General features: G+C 35.4%; 1 protein-coding gene across 1 annotated transcript in view; it reads left to right on the forward strand.

The window, feature by feature from the left end:
- LOC107100288 (lipoma HMGIC fusion partner-like 4 protein) overlaps positions 1-12,588 on the forward strand; it is a 42,725-nt gene extending 30,137 nt beyond the window's left edge. The window contains exons 2-4 of the mRNA XM_015398720.1: positions 843-1,079; positions 4,395-4,411; positions 9,895-12,588. Coding sequence (XP_015254206.1) covers positions 843-1,079; positions 4,395-4,411; positions 9,895-9,948 — 308 coding nt within the window. The 3' untranslated portion in view covers positions 9,949-12,588. The remainder of the gene's footprint in view (positions 1-842; positions 1,080-4,394; positions 4,412-9,894) is intronic.
- Positions 12,589-17,676: the final 5,088 nt, after the last annotated feature.

Here is a 17,676-nt window from a genome sequence, read left to right on the forward strand (position 1 = left end):
CTCACCACTGTGGCTAACTTCTCACCTGGGCCAGTGTGCGGCCAGCTGAAGCAAACTGCCACAGTCTTCTCCACAGAGCATAGGGAGGGAATCTCTGAACAAAACCCAGGAGACACCAAGTGGACTACAGAATTTGACACAAAGTTTTATTGATAAAATGTGTCGGTTTTTGTCAAACTCCTCATTATGTTTCCGAATCCCTACGCTGTAGCCTTCATCACGCAGAGATGAAATGTTTATTTTCCCAAACATGGCTAGTCAGAGTGCATTTTCCATGTGAATCCCAGATTGCTCATGCTTCTTTGCCTTTACTGAAAAGAGCTTTCAATCGGTCCTACTGTCTTTATCCATGTTGTGTCAGATCTTTTAGTTTGAAAAAGGATGCAGGGAAAGCCAAAAACAACGATAGCCTCGCTGCATGCAGTTAGCCAAGCGTTCTTGCTTTTTATGTCTTAATCAGGGCCATTGGGTCGGTGGGGCGGCGCCCTAGCGCCCTCTATTGGCCAGCGGCCACAGGTATCATATTTGATGAGCTATTGACACTTCTGCATGGTCAGTGTGATGTTTTTGTTCAGGAAGACCCTGTGTACCAAATGAAAGAAAAAAGTTGTGGTTAGGGGTTCTGAATATTTGAGAGAAAACTTTGGCTGTGCTCTAATTGAATTTTTCTGCAGTGTCTCGAGATTACGTTTGTTGTGAATTGGCAATATGTATAAAATTAAACTGAATTGAACACAGCTTTATATAAAGGAGGAATGTAATGATTGTCTATGATTTGTTACATATCTAACCATTTTTCTCCTTTTGACATAAGAAATGTTTTCTCCCATTTCCCTGCATAGGAGTGTGCCTGGTGCTGGGTTGCATGATCTTCCCCAACGGATGGGATGCAGAAGTGATCCGGGATATGTGTGGAGAGCATTCAGGGAAATACTCTCTGGGTGACTGCTCGGTACGCTGGGCCTACATGCTGGCCATCATGGGCATCCTCGATGCCCTCATTCTCTCCTTCCTGGCCTTTGTCCTGGGAAACCGGCAGACAGACTTCTATCTTGATGATCTGCAGACAGACAACAAAGGTAAATACATAATTCTCCCTTTAAGTAAGGAAGTAAGGAAGGAACGAAGGAACGAACAAATAGTTGTGAAAATGCAATGGCTCAGCATTTATCTTCACAATATTATAATCATAGAATGTCAATTCCTCCCTGCAGTTCAGTGGTTAACATGAACCCCGGTTACAGTGCCTCTGACAAAAGCGCTGTGAGCGAAAAGCATACACATTTCAAATACTTTAATTTCTTACATCATGAAAAATGAAAAAGAAATGTGTCTAATATCAGGAAAAATTGTCGACTTCATCATGTATGTATAATCAATGAGTAAATACCTGAATGTTCCACATTCAGCTGCTCAAATAACTAGATGCAAAAATAAGCAGAACAATAATGTCTGGTCGTCATATTCACCTATTTATTGGAAAGCAAAAGAGGTTCTGTCTACCCGTGATTGATATGTATTGGTGTGGAATCAGTATTTGAGTAAAACAACATTGAAGATGTTAGGTGAAACAAGTAAAAGAGAGTTGTCTTTTACAGGCATAAGGGGCAGAATATGGACTCAGAAGGAAGAAAAACATAACATTGCTCTGAAAGCAACAAAGGAATCAGTTTACAGTCTGAAGATATAATCACAAACAAATGAATCTTATGCTCAGTGCACCATAAAATCAAATAAAGTTATTGGCCATGATGACTATTGGTCAATTTTGAAGAGGAAGGGAGAAGCTTCGAAGCCTGAGAACAGAATCCCAACTATCAAAATAGGGAGACACATCGTTATCTTGTGTGGGGTTTTTGCTGCAGGAGGAACTGGTGAACATATAACATATATACGGCAGCGAAAGGAGATTTCATTAGGTGGACATATAAAAGCAACATCTCAAGTGCTGAGGCTGCAGCGAGTTAAAGCTAGGACACAGATGGGACTTCTAAATGGACAATGACCCCAAACAACCACCCGAGATTAGTTATGAAACGGGTTAAAGATAAAATCGATGTTGTGAAATGACCATCACAAATCTCTACTATCAATGATACACTGGGTATTATGAGCAAGGTGACCTACACACTATGGTGAGCAGCTTGTAAAAGTTTATCCAAAACAAGTCATACAGTTTAAAATGTTATTCTAACAAATAATCAAACATTGTCAGTTCTAAATTTAAAGTTAAAAGAAAAAATGTATCTCTGTCTCACTATTTTGGAATTTAGCAAACAAATATTATCTTGTTCATCTATTCCTAACAAGAAATCTTACTTCGTAATTGTACCTGTCCACAGAAAGAGAACATAGTACGTTTTTTTTAAGTGTATGTAAATATCTTAAAAGATATCTGAATATCTTTAAAGTGGAAGGAAACAGTTAACAAGACTAATTGATTTCCAAGATTGTGTTTTACTGTTATCAACAATTGATTGATTGACTAATTGATCTCACAGCAGAGAAATATACTTGTCACATTAGCATATATATATATACCTTTATATGTATATATGTACATATATACATATAACCATATATGTATATATATATATATATATATATATATATATATATATATATATATATATATATATATATATATATAATATATATATATAAAACAGTCACTGTATTGCTTTAAAAGATCAGTTTCTTCAATATTAATTTATTTCATACTAAACTGAAGCTAATACCAAAAATACACTTCAATCTGACCCCTGTATGTCCAGCCAAGTTGCTCTCAGAGCTGAATCTAAGAGTGGGTGAGAGTCCTCGGGGAGCTTTCTGACAGTTTGCATGATATTGCATCAGGGCAGTCCAATCACATTGTTCTATGCTCTAAGAAAGAAAGGGGAAGATGAGGAAAGGAAGAGCAGAGAGCAGTGGTAGAAGGGGAAAGGCAGGAGATATTATTCTGAAAAATAAAGTCTCCTTACATAACAATTTCCTGTTTGATCTGATTCCAAAAATTTAAAAGCACATCATCAAAAAACATCTATCAATGTTACAAAAGGCCGTGGAGAAAAAAAGAAAAAGACAAAAAAAAAAACTTAGACATCAGACATAGTAATGGATAAGCAAAAATAAAACAGTACAAAAAGGAGGGGGAGGAAAAAAGTCAGAGACTACAGTGACATAAGATGTCTTGGTTTTCCGACATTCTATCTCCATAATGGTTTCCATGGTAACTGGATATATTCCAGAGCATGGGCGTGTCGTTTGTTCTTAACCGATTAACCTCACCAACATACTCTGAGTATACACATAAAACACTCCCCTGACACTTAAATCAAGTGTTCTTTTATCCACTAGTTTGTTGAATATAACATGTTTCTCATTGTAGAACGAACAACAGCTGAAACATAGCCAACACAGCCTATCACATGTTGAGCAGGAGTAAAAGCTTATACTTTTGGAAAAAAATTATTCTAAACCAAATGCAAATTAGTTATCTTTTTTCATACATTTTTGGCATACAAAAATACATTGATCTAATTACTCTTTCAAGTGGTCCAAACTTTAAGATTGCTTAAATCGCTTTTATAGGTAATAGCTACAAGTTCAACACCTTCCAACCAAAAAGTGGCACACCCGTGTTTGTTTTCCTCTTCAGCTGTGCTGTTTGCCAACCATTTTCCAGTTCTGCTCACCAAACCAAACGTTTAACAGTTCAGAAGAAAAGCAGCAACCTCTGCATGGCCTCTGAGCCCCTTTGCTTCCTTAGCTGGCCATCAAGACTTCGAAAGGGGGGTGGGGGGGTCAATTTAAGAAATATTAAGCCAGGAAGAAGCATTTTCTCAGAGCCCTCACGGATTAATAACAAGGCTGGGTATATTTGGTGGGAATCTCACCTCTGAGAGATATGGAGATGAGCCCAAGGCAGAAAGTCTATTGTGTTGCTGAGCCTATAAATGTATTTCCTTTACAAATGAGCTGGCATCTTAAGTGAAATAAACATATTTCCAATGGTAAGATTGTTAGCAAGGTATAATTTTGATTTGAATTTAAACTGTTTGATATTTTTAGAAGAAAAACTGCTTCTCATATCACAGCGTATGCACTGTCACGACAATGATGGCTCTAAAAAATGGATTCAAAAAATACAACCAAGACAAGCTTAAGGAACTAGATTTGTGAAGTTAATATAATTTAATTTAACTGAATTTTAATGTGGAAACAATTGTAATATGAATAAAAAATTGAAGCCGTTTTGAACCCCAGTGAAAGGATGACCTAAATGCTTTATTTGTACTTATGTAATTGTATTTATGTTTTGCAAACATGTGCACATTTTCTTCATTGTGTGTAGCAATGTATAAACATTACTTTTTCCTTCTTTGTATTTGCAGATTTTGCTGTTTCAAGGGTAAGTCAATCTCCATTACACATTTTATGATTGGCATGTGCAGCCTGGTTTATAAACAGGCTTGTGTGTGTATTACATAGCGTTTACAATCAAGCTGAGTATAAGTAGTCTGCAAATTCATTATCTATAGTGAAGATTATCAAATTTTTTGCTCAACAGTTTGAGTTATATATGTGAAAAAAAAAATGTAAACTTAGTTTAACAGAGATTCATCCACAATTTGTTTCCCGCAACTTGGTCATTAAGGAAGAGAAAAGATAACAGAACAAATAAAAATTTTTCATGCAATTCATTGCCTTACCCCTCTAACAAAAATTTGGTCATTGGACATTGGACATCATTTGGACATAACTCCCAACAACACTTTGCAACTAATTATAGGTTTTTGCTAGTATAGCTTTTCTAGACCAGTCATTTTCAAACTCAAACCAGGGCACCCATGTCCTGCATGTTTTAGATACGTCTTTGCTCTAGTAAACCTCTGACTAGTGACTGCATTTCCTCCTTTCCACCTTAGCAGGTACCAAGGGTGAATCTGCATAATTGACGCCCATTTAATGCAATATAAGGCTACAATAGTGGGAAAAATGTGGGTTCCCACTCTAGTCAAATGGTTAATTTATAGAAATGGCATTGAAGACGAATAAGGAAAATTTAACAGGTTCAACGATCAAGGATCTGATGGGTAAGAACTGAGCAGCAGAATAAAAGGACCGTTTAAAGCAAAAGAAAGGGATTACATTTGAAGAGCTCTGAATAATGTGGTTGAGGCTTTACAGAATTTGAAATAAAATTAAGAAAACAAAAACAATTAAAAAAAAGTTATTTGTTCCAAAAACTTTTGATAGAGGCTAGAGCTGCATCTGATGATGTAAATACTTAACATTATTTCACCATCAACCAACAACACAAAACATTCTGCAAAATCTCTTTTTAATACAGAAACACATGTACTGTATACTGTATCTCCAGACCAAGTCTGTCATCCTTTCATCTCTCTCATTCAACACATAACAAAAAGGTTAACGGCAAAACTCTAATTTGATTAAGTAAAACAGACCAAATCCCAAACATTCCACATTATATGTAATAGCAAAGCCAAGAAGCTGTGTTAGAGGGAAATAAAATGTTACCCTGTTGATGAACTTTCTATCCATTTTCTTTTCCAGATGTTATCTTAATAGTAGATTTATCTCTTATCATTCTTCCTTTTGACAGAGTGATAAAAAGTAAAACCAGTGTCCCTGGATACCGACATGCCAACTACACGTGTAGTGAACGATAGTTCTGTCATCAGCAAATAGAAAAGTATTTCATAATTGCAGAGTTGCATAATCTATCATGTTTAGTTTGCAGTAAGAGAAATGTATTCATTTTTGGATAACAGCTAACTGATCGTGATTGACTCCTATGTCAGGTCTGGATCTCTTTAGGAGAAAAAAACATTTTCTTCTAAATCACGGGTACGAACAATTTAAGGAGGAATTTGTTCTAACGAAAGGTTCTAGCTTGAGGCCCGTTGTGTCATCAAGGACTTGTTACTGTGATTTGCAGCCCATATATTGAACACTTAGAAGTAGTTTTTAATCAACTTTATTTGCTCAGAGAACTTTCCAGTGTTTTTTTTTGGTAAACTTTTCTGTTCTATTTTCCACTGTAGCTGGCAATGCTTGCAATGTCATCAGTTTTATTGCTGCCACAGATCCAACCGCCCAATGAATTTTGTGGCAAAAACAAATGGTTTTAATCAGGCCTCTCTCTGCCAGCATTCCAACAGTTTGTTAGCTGCCTTTCTTTAGAAAAGAAAAATTTACATTTATTTTATGTAAAAGTAAAGAATTTATACAATACAGCAAAAAAGAAAAAAAAATCATATCAGAATGTTATTTCTTTTTCTCTGCTCAGACTATAGATATATTTCTAAGGGTCATCCTGTATAAAAAAAACTGTAAGAAGATGGTCACAGGAAGCTGAAGAAGCCCTGCAAGGTTTTTAGGTTTCTCACTGGGATGCACTTTGTCAGCATCATGGAGATCAATGCAGTTACTGCGTGTATGAATGAATACATAAAATTCTGTTTTGATAATGCCCACCCCACCAGAGCAGTCAAATTCCTTCACAATTATAAACCCTTGATCACCACAAATCTGAAGGAACTTCTTAACAAGATTAAAAGAACCACTGGGAAGAGAGAGAGGGTATTATTGAGGAGTATTAAGCTACTTAAGGCCAAGAAAAGAGAAAACAAGAAGACATACCTAGAGAGGTTGGAAACTAAGCCCCAGAAGAAGAGTACCAGAGATATGTGGTTAGGGATGAGGAAGATTATAGGTTACAGGCATAATAAGGATCAGAAAGGACAGCCAGAACAGGAACCATGAATTGAAAACATTCTTCAATATTCAGGAACAAGCTCAGCATACTTCTCTCCTGGCCATACTCAATCACAAACCCTACCCTCCTGTGATCCATATCTCCTCCTTCAAACCTTACATTTTTCATTTTCCCTCTCTGCGACAGTTCCTTCTGCTTCTTCATGTTTTTTCTCTGGCGCAACAGAAGATGGCGTTGCTCCCTCTACCTTTCACGCGTCTTTCTCCAAAAGTCATGTGTAGAGATAACTGAAGGGACTGAAAAATAATAGGTGACCAGGTCCAGATAGGGACATCCCCAGAACCCTGAGGGCCTGTGCAGAACAGCTCTGTAGGATTCTACAAATCCTAATCTTAAACCTTAGCTTGACATAGGAGAAGTTTCCAGTGATGTAGAAGACCTCCTGCCTTGTTTTGGTACCAAAGAATACTCAGCTACCAGTCCTCTATGAATGAGACCTGTTGTCCTGACATCATGAAGGTCCTAGAGAGACTTCTGTTGGTTCACCTTGCTAATCACTGTTGAATTGTTGTTGAACATGCAATCATACATCTATGCTTCATCATACCCACGGTCATTTCTAAAAGGCAGACAGCAGTTAGGATTGTGTTCATTGGTTTCTCTAGTGGTTAACACAATTTACCCTGACTCACTTTATCAGAAAATCTGGGATCAAAGACTATCTGAACAACATACCAAAGTTTGTAAGCCTTAAGGGTCAACTGTCTAATCAATTAGTCAGCAGTATGGGAGGAGAACAGGACATGGTACTCTCACCCTTCCTTTTTCATCTGTACACGTCTAACTTTCAGTAAAAGACAGACTGCAGGAATAGTGAGATTACTGTGCAGTCATTGGGTGCAACAGTGACAGATTAGAAGCTTAGTACAGGGAGCAGGTGCCCCACATTGTGGTACGGTGTGGAAACAATCCTCTGAGAATGTGAACAAAACAAGAGAGATGACTGTAGATTTCAGAAAAAACAGGAAGGTGTTGAATCCCATAAACATCATGGGAGCAGTGTAGGAGTATATATATCAAGGTGTTCACCTGAAGACCATTTCAAGAAGGAGGTTTATTGAAAATGTAAAGTTTATTAACTGAGAAATCAGATTAACTTTGTTTCTGTTACCATAGTAACATTCTCAATGGAGCTAACCTAGTCAGAAGCAGGTTTTCATCAGTAAACTCAGTGTCCTCTATATCCTCCTTCCTAAAAGCCAATTACGTTGTTTTATTTCCTTTTTATTTAGTCAGGACAGTTTTGTCATAGTTTTGTGCGAACAATAAAAATCTTTCTCTAGATCCATTAACCACATTAGGTGTTAAAAACACAAAAATAGCACGTCCTTTAGTAAAAGATCCAATTAAAGAATGATTGGCATTAATTCACAGAAAATGTCAGTGTTTATAGGGAGAGGGTCCTCAGTCTGCATATACAGTCGATGTTTTGATTTGTATAACTGTGTTATCTTTATTAGCTCTACCGTTTCACATCAAAATCCATCACATACAATCCAAAACCTTCTCCTTCCTGACATTTGCAGCATTATACAGACTTCTTTAACAGGTATTTAATAGAACTGGATATTGTTGATAACAACTGCACAGTCAGACACTACTTAGTATTTACTGTTTAATTTAAGACTGAATCAATATGAGGAGGAACCCCATGAGATAATGCACAGGTCCTACCTGCTGATAGGTGATTGCACCTAAATAGAACACACCAATACAATACCATTCATGCTACAGCTTATTTTTATTATTGTTATTGATTGAATACTACATTCTATGGCAGGCCGTTCTGATATTTGTTCATCTGAATATGGATTTCTGTTAACAAAAATTCCCTTTTCCTTGTCAATTTGAACATTTAAAACAGTCACATTCTTCATATCTGAAATAAATATTATAGATGTCTAAAAATGAATATCAACTATCCATTTTCCTCTTGTTACTGGTCAGAATTTGCATTATTTTGAGTAAAAGAAATGTCTTTCAGATATCAATAAATACATCTCCAATCAAGATGAAAAAGGTCAATCGTTCACTTAAAACGTGAAAATTTCATTCATACTATGACACTACTAGCATGAATCACTAGTACATACTACATACTATTACAAGAGATAATTTCCGGTATCAATTTATACAATAGCTCTTTGGGAAAAAAAGTGATAAGTTACAGATTTTAATTTTCCATTTGGATTAATTAATATTTTGAATTAAATTGTTAAACATTTATTAATTTAAGTTTGGTGTGTGAAGAGAGGTTATACTTAAAACATACAGAACAATCGGTCCTGAGGGCTGTGTAGGAAAACTACTGCTCAAAAACAATTTTAAACCATCATGTTTTGGTCTAGCATGGGGTGTTCACCTAGAGATACCTGCAAAAACCATTTCAGGATGGCACCTAGGGTTCCTACTTATTACATGCCAGAACCACCTCATCTGACTCATTGCAATATGGAGAAGCAACGTCTTTTTTCATAGATTTTAAATTATTTATTTATCTTCCCCTGGATGACAGAGTTCTTCAACTTTTTTATAAGGGAAAGCCCAGCCACCACATGGAACTACTATATTTAACATGATAAATGATTCCCTGCCTTCTATACTAAAAGATGCTCAAGTTTTACTATAGATAAAGGCAGAAGCTGTTGACATCTCCAATATGATCCTACCATAGTTTCTGAATAAAAAAAACCCCATAAACTTAAAGTTCTCCAACTGATTACTTAACACTTTTATTTTTAACAGCCCTTTATTTCGATCTCAACATTAGGGTGATGAGTAAAGCACTGACATTAAAAACCACTTGACACAGTCATTACCGCACAATGCATCTTTGCCTAAATGCTTACCATATGGAAAAGAATAAACAGATTATGAAATAGCTAATGACTGTAAAAAATAGTTTATAGGAGTTTAAGTTTGTACTTACTAGCTTCTTTTAGCAGCTAGTTATGCTGCATTGCTGATTGGTACGCATATGCCTTATCATGATTTTAAGAGAGAGACAATTAAAATTACCTTTTGTAAATGGTCAACTTTTATGTTTTGTTTTCATTAACAAGAATTTCCTCTCTTTGTTTTCCCATCAGATTGAGGTACGAGACAGAAGAGAGCCACGGTATGGAGTGCAACGTCTACACTGAGGCCAACAAAGGCCCTGAACAGCCTCTGTTTATGTCTTTCTCTTCTCTTTCTCTCCACTCTCTAATACTCTCCTTTCCTATCCAATGATCAGGATATCACCCAATCTCAATGCAGACACCAAGTGTACAGGATTGTGTAAGATAAAAAAACAAAAACAAAAAAAACAACTGCAACAAACACATGGGGATAAACTATATTTTGAAAAAAAAAAAATACAAGGTTGTACAGTGCATTTAACACTCAACTTTCTCAAACAAATACCTTTATGATAAAAAAAAAATATTTACTGTATTTAAAGTCTTGATTTTGTTTGAGAACTCCAGTCCTTAAGATGAAGAACCATATTGTCCGTTTTACAGTTCTTTCTTTAAAGTGTCGCTTTTTACTTTAGTTTGTGTGATGTGAAAATTCATAGCATCAAACTAGTTGTACTCCTTGCAGAGTTACAGATTGAAGACTCGCAATATAGCTGGACGTCCATTATTACACATTTAAAAGACACTACAGGGACTTGTATGGCTCTTCATCTAAGGACTTTTAAATGTGGTGAATTTAAAAGGAGTACCCATTGCAGCTTTACAGAATTTAACATCTCTGGGAGATTCTCTACTGTACATACTAAACAATGTAAATAACATAACTGCTGACGCGAACAGCCGACAACAAAACCTCATCTGACTCTGATGCATTCGAGTATAGTCTTTCTACCCTTGGTTTCAGTGTTTCTTGTGCTGGAAGAGCAGCTGAATACACACAGATTTGTTGTGCTCCTATGATTCCTGACTAATGATGTAGAGGGATCACACAGATAGGATTAACACAGAAATCGTAGCTGGAAGATCGTCAGAGAAGCAGAGCACCGTGACGTAGAATAATTGTGTTTGATCTTTTTTTTTTGTTATTTTGAAAAAGAAAAATAGAAACTTCTGCTTCAACAATACGGCCTCAAAAGAAGCTGCTTATTGTAGATTTTCACCCTACTTCATGTTGTAGTTTTTAAAATGGAAATTAGCCACAGCTCTGATGTTAATTTTTTTTTTTTTTTTTTTCTATTTCACTCATTTATGCCCTATCACTACCCCTCTCCTCAGTGTGCAGTTTACTCCAGTTTATGGTTCCAGCATTCAGTTACCAGTTTACGCTACAGATGTCTTAAGATTGTGTGAACATGACTGCTAGAGTTTGCCCCAAGTGCTGCATTGTCTTAAGGTGATGTCAGTTATATGCCTCTTCGAAAAACAGTTTTTAGTAGTCACAGAAATCACACGTCGGACAAGCAACTCTTAGAAATACAACAATGTTTGAGTTACTACAGTGCATAGACAAAAGTAATTTGGCAATAAATGAAAGGGGAGATATTTCATGAATTGTCTTAAATACAATAATTTTTATACTTTTGCAGTGTAGTTATTAACAAGGAATTGAAAATGTGAAAGAATAAATGTACTGAACTTGAAAATGAATCCTAAAAGCGGCTTGACGTTTCTAAAGTATGAAATACTTCATAATTAATTAATAAAGTAGGTAAGAACATTTGTTTTAGGTTGATTTTTTTTTTATTGTAACAATACTTTGAAGTAATAGATATTCCCTAAATTTCTCTTTTTTAATTGTGCCTCATTGGTAAACAGATGCTTTTTAGGGGTGAGCATTAGAGTTTAATGTTTGGGTATGAAAAGCCAGCCAAATCTTTAGCTCATATTGCCAGTGACTCCAGTTTTGTGGCTTTCTTGTATTTCAAACATTTAATTTTCAAGAAACAATACATGCTGGTAATTTACTAATTTATTAAATGATCAAACTGGGACCTCAGTGGACCCTACAGTAGCCCTAGAACTACAACCACATACAGCAATTACAGCCTGGTAAGTTATTGCTAATGTTGAGCTCCCGCTTGGTGAACCACTGCTGTAGAAAGGTATCCCATTCCTCAACTAGCAGCCAGTATGGTTGAAATGTTCTGGTCACTTTGGCGTTAGCGGCAAGCCCAGTCTGAATCCAAAAAGTCTTAAGTATAGTTGATGTAAGGATGTAAGCATTTACAAAGAGGATAAAACTAACTTCCTAAAATTGTTCATTAGTGGTAAATTAAACTTTGAGTTCTCTTTGCACTGAGATTGCCTTTAGTGATGACTAAAAACCTTGTTTAAGCAATGACAGACACGGTGTTCCACACCATAACACTGCCTCCAATAAACTTGTTTAATATTGGCTGAGGGAATAAAGAACTTTCTTTTCTCTACCTCATATTCAACTCTAATACTTAACCCCTGGTGACGATGTTTTGCGTGTATAGCACCATTAACGGGTGATACGCAGCCTTTAATTGATATAAGATCTGATACCAGAAAGCATTGCTGCACACAAAAATAAATGTAAACAGAGATTTAATTACTCTTTGTATCAAGTTTAGTTTCATCACGAGCCATTGACAGATGTTGTATCATAGTGTGCTAGCTAAAAAATAGAGAAATCATTTTGACTAATGGAGTTTTTGTAGCTAGCCACAGGGTAAGCTACTGCTAATTTTAGCAGTTTAAGGCAACTTAACCAAATATAGTTTTTTTAATGTGGGCAATGGAAGCTGTTAGTGTGGAAATCGGACACGCCTCTTTCAAAAGCCACCTGTTATTGTTGCAATTGTTGTGTGATTCTGCTTAAGTTTCATTGGAAGAAGCTGTCAGATGTGTAAATCTGGCCCATTAAGTCTTTCCAAAGGGGCACAAATCTTCTTTACTTTACAACATGTCATCTCTCAAAATCAAAAGGTATGGTTCTTCTGCAATGACAGCTCTCATAGGTTTCAGAAATGATTGGAAGAATTTTGATATCTCCATTAGTCGATTAAGTACCTTTAGCAGAGTAAGATGTTGCTTGGCTGAGCAGCCAAACAACAGCCATGTACACAACGCATTTAATTAATATCTACTGACAAAGCACTGTATCTAATGGATATAAGGATTTTTTGTAATATTCATTTATTTATAAATGAGGCCTAAGTGGGTACACCCATCTAAATACCTATAAGCCCTCCACTGCTTTTTGGATTCATTGACATCTTTATAACCACTCTGATATGACATCTGTCTACAAAAGGTACCAAAACTCATCGGTTATAATAAGTTTACAGATCATCACAAATCTAAAATAGTGATTAAACGTTTCTGCTTTTCATCAAGTTCCTTTACGTCATCTTCATTTAGGAACACCACTGAGATATAAATTGATGAATACAAAAAACTATTTTCAGTCGTCTATTTTTAAATATTTCGCCCCAGGCATAATCATTTTACATACCACTCTTTTTTTTCTTGAGGTCTAACAATATAAAGAAAGATAACCTATTATGAATCATGGTTAGTTTCATGGCAAGCATGGCAAGTGCTGATGAAAAAAACAGAACATTAAAAGCTAACTATGTTTTGTTAACAAGTTCAAACATGTTACTAAGTAAGATGGGATAGTTCAAACTGAAAGCTACCATAATACAGCAGAACTGTGCAGGAAGAGGCTAATCAGAATAAAAAGATTTTAACTTTGCAGAAAGTGTCAGTTACACCCGACTTTAGAAGTAAAGAAAAAATATTCAAGAATTCTGAATACTAATTAGCTTCTTCATATCTATGTATTGGATGGTTATTAAGAGCCCAGCTTAAAAGAAAATCCTTGATTTTTTTTGTCTTTGGTTATATATTTAGTTGTGAACTAGAGTTTGTAAAATAATTTATCTTTGTGAGAAAACATGATGTCAATCCCTTCAAAAAAAGGAAGGATGATTTGTAAAAGCGATTTGACTTATTTCAACTTTAAAAACGTCAGAAACATAGCAGAGAAACATCTGTTTACGTTTTGGTGTAAATTGAGTAAGAGATTCTCATGGTATATTAACCTTGAGGGGGAAAAAAAAAACAAGGAAAAAGAATTACACAAAAATGGAAAACCAAAACTGTTTTATTAAAAAACAGGAAAGCAACAGTTTTTCCTCTGGCTCTTTAAAAAAATAAAAACAATGATAATCAACAAGATAACTATACATTTTTTTTTAGGTTATTTTGACTGTGAAGCATACGTAGGATAATATTTCAAAAAGTGCATTTGTAATTTCTTTTTATTTCTGCTTTTTATAAAATAATAGAAACAACAAACTCAGTCATAGCTGGATAATCAGATGAAACTGATGCTAAACAGGTATTCTGCTGAAAGTCAGCTGACTAAAGTTGACTTAATAAGACTGATGTGTTGAATTCCTTTAGTTTCACCCTGTTTGTCTTTAAAAAGTTTTTTAAAAAGAGGTGTAGTCACCTTTTTACAACTTACCTGCAGTAAGAGGTGCTGCAGTATTCCATACTCCTTATAACCAGAGAAAAGTCTTTAGCTCTGACATTTTCTCAGCCTTAAAGTATAGGAGACGTATAATGACACCTTAAGTAGTTTGGTTCTTTAGACTGGCCCATATCTAGACACATACTAATTATCTAACTGTTTCTTATTTAGTGAAGTCTTTATAGCTTGTTGGCCTCAAATTCCCCAAAGACATGCAGACCAAACACTGTCCGCTGTGATAACTGCAAGAGATTTCCTGCATTATCCATGTAGCTGTGACATTAAACTCATTATGGCTTGCTGGTTAATTTTGATGCTTCTAAATCTATGTTTAAACATAAAAAGTTGAAAGACCTAGGCTGTTACTGGTTTATCAGTTTACAAAAGAACCAACAAATACTGTAGTTTATTATTTTTTGTTAAATGATTATTATTTGTCTCAATTTAAACCAAAAATTATCCTCAGATTTATTTTTACTAAAGAGCATTGTGTTGTTATGCCTTTTATACAGGTTGGCCCAATTTTGGCTTCCTTAGGCTTCAGCTGTATCACATTTCTCCACCAGCGTGTGATTGCTGTGGTTCCAGTGACAAGCGGGATTCTGCTATGACAAAGTGGTTGCACAATATGACAAAGCAGTCTGCTGTAATCCAAGGCACCGTAAAGGGTTTTTATTCCTCTCAGAGCAGCCCTTCAGGCTGACATAATGTAACTTAAACTCCCAAAGCTTGACTTAAGTCATGACAGGAATAAAATTAGCCGTGAGCATAGATAATTGTTTTACAGAACATGGAAAACTTGCTGTGTGCAAGCAAAGGAAAGGTACAGTCATACCATAAATCCACCTTGAGGAGATTAATTGATTTCACTATTTATTGTCAACATCATTGTTTGCACTTTTGGCCAAATCACAAAAAGAATTACATGAAGTACCCTTTTACTGTGTTATAACTCACTGTAACGCATGTCATAAGCTGTTAGGGCTGCACTCCGTATGGGATAGTATTCTTAAGAATGGTGTGCATGAGTAGTCAATGTCTTTCTGGCAGCAGAGTGTGGTTGGAACAATTCATGATTTGAGAATCATTCTAGGTTTCCCTAGAAGGCAACATCCTTGTCATCAGTATAATTTCTCTATATTTGCGGTATCAGCTCAAAAGTTTTGCTTCGTTACTTTCAATGTAGTATTTTAACTCTTTAAAGTAATAAGAAAGCATTTCTTTTGTAAAATCACTGTATAATTAAATGGTCATGGCCATGATGATGAAATTATTAAAAGGTAGCAAAGATGTTTATTATATGCGCTTAAGTGTGTTTATCAGTGTCTAACAAATCACTTAAAATTTTGGAGTTAAATAATGCGGCTCAACTAGCTAGCCGAGCATCGGATTAGCAGTGTACCTCGTTAGCCAAGTTAAATTCCTAGAAATTAAATAAAATGTGGGGGTTAATTACCTACTAAAACTCCCATTCTTGAATATTATCCTGATCTCAATTTATTTCTTTGATTCTGATTGATCTGGCCACTGCTTACTCCAGTTAAGACATCTGAAAACTGTAATGTTATTATTTGATACACTGTGGAAAGGTCAAAAACTCAATTTTAAATAAGCAGATAGCAGATTTTCTCTCTCATTTAGACTTTTAATCAGCCTTTAAATATGGCTAATTCAGAACGGAAACACAATATGCCTACCAACTGAACCATTGAGAACCTGTGCATTCCTTTACTATATACATAGATTGAGCAGATAGCTAGATGTACATTGTAATTTTAGAATGGTAGCTAGCTTATTCTCAGGAAGCTGTGTACTAAATACTGTATTAAAGGCTCATTACGGAAAATTACAAATACAAAATTCAAATAAATGAGTGGAACATCTTGTTGAAGTCTTTATTTCAACAATTTGTTGCTCTGCAGTGGCTCTTTTGATAAACTGTACAATAGAATTGCACTGATGTTATTTTCCCATTTGGGCCTTTAAGACAATATGACAACAGCCCTTATGCTGAATCTAATGATGCTGTCTATGGAGGCTCTGCACAGACCCCTGGCCTATGTCTCCCCACTGTCATAGTGTATGTGCTGGGTCTTCATTCAAGATATTTTTTTGTTTTTGATTCACCTGGAAGTATCTGCGCAAACTTAAACAATAAATCAATAAATGAAAAAAGATCTGCAGCAGAACTAAACTATTTGGTAGAGAAACATACACATATTTGCTTTAAATGTTTGTGTAATTATTTGAGTAGGATTAAAATACTGTTCCTTACCAAGGGCTGCATTAGGCAGTCTGTGATGTTTTTCACACACTGTAGCGTGCATCTGTTGTTTGTTTTTTCACAGGCCCAGGACGTATTTCCCAACATATGAATGCCTAGAATATAAAGAAAACATAGCCCTGAGGCCTAAACGGTCGTGTGAGGCTTCCAAGAATCAGTACCTGTACGATCATTGTTCTGGTCTACTTTCTGGGTACTTTTTTCCTGAGGACTTGACAATGAACTTATGGAGAAAAAAAAAAAAAAACCTTAAAAAGGAACTGACAATACCTTAACCCTGATGAGCACATATTTGTACCACTCCAGGTGCCTCTAAGAACTCTTGAATTAATTCTGATGTGGTGCAGAACCAGCAAAACAAGTAGTGAAACAGTAGTTTTTTTTCTACTAAAGACTACTCACTCAGACTGAGCTCTGAAGCTAGATGGATAAGTTGTAGGTTTGAGGTCAATTCAGTTTCAAACCATGAATTTAAGACAAAATACTATTAGTTACCTTACTTTGTGATGACATTTTGATAGATACAACCGAGTGTTATCTTTATTTGAACTTTATTTCTAATTTACAATTGGACTCCAAAACTGAATTCACCTCAGTCTAGCAGAAAAAAACTGAAACAGTGTGAAGAGTCAGTGAGAAGTAATTTCCAATTTCTAGCTGCAAACAAAATGTTTGTGGATTATGTAAATGTCATGGACATGTCAATGATTTGTCATCTTTTTATCATGCAATATCATATATAAAGAAGTATTGTGTTGGGCGGGACAGAAAGGAAACAAAAAGAAAAAAAAAGAATAATGTTCAGTGATTATGTTATTCTAGTTGACTTTCTGTTAACTCCTGAGATGCAGATGTTACCAAAATAACATAAACTTTCATGTGTTCCCATGAGAAAAAGAAAAAAAAAGAATCAGTTTTGCTTTTGTACAACAAAAGAATGATATACAGATATTTGTCATGTATTTCTGATGAGATCTTTGTTTTTATGTGTTTATTGCAGATTTTTCTGTTCTCTTATTGTTTTACTTTCAAAATATTTAGGTATAAAATATAACGGTTGTGTGGTCTAACTGGACCGAAAACCATTGATTCCATTTGGACTCACTAATGGACTGCTGCT

The sequence above is a fragment of the Cyprinodon variegatus genome, unplaced genomic scaffold, assembly GCF_000732505.1.
Source record: "Cyprinodon variegatus isolate N-32 unplaced genomic scaffold, C_variegatus-1.0 Scaffold955, whole genome shotgun sequence".
Lineage (NCBI taxonomy): Eukaryota > Metazoa > Chordata > Actinopteri > Cyprinodontiformes > Cyprinodontidae > Cyprinodon > Cyprinodon variegatus.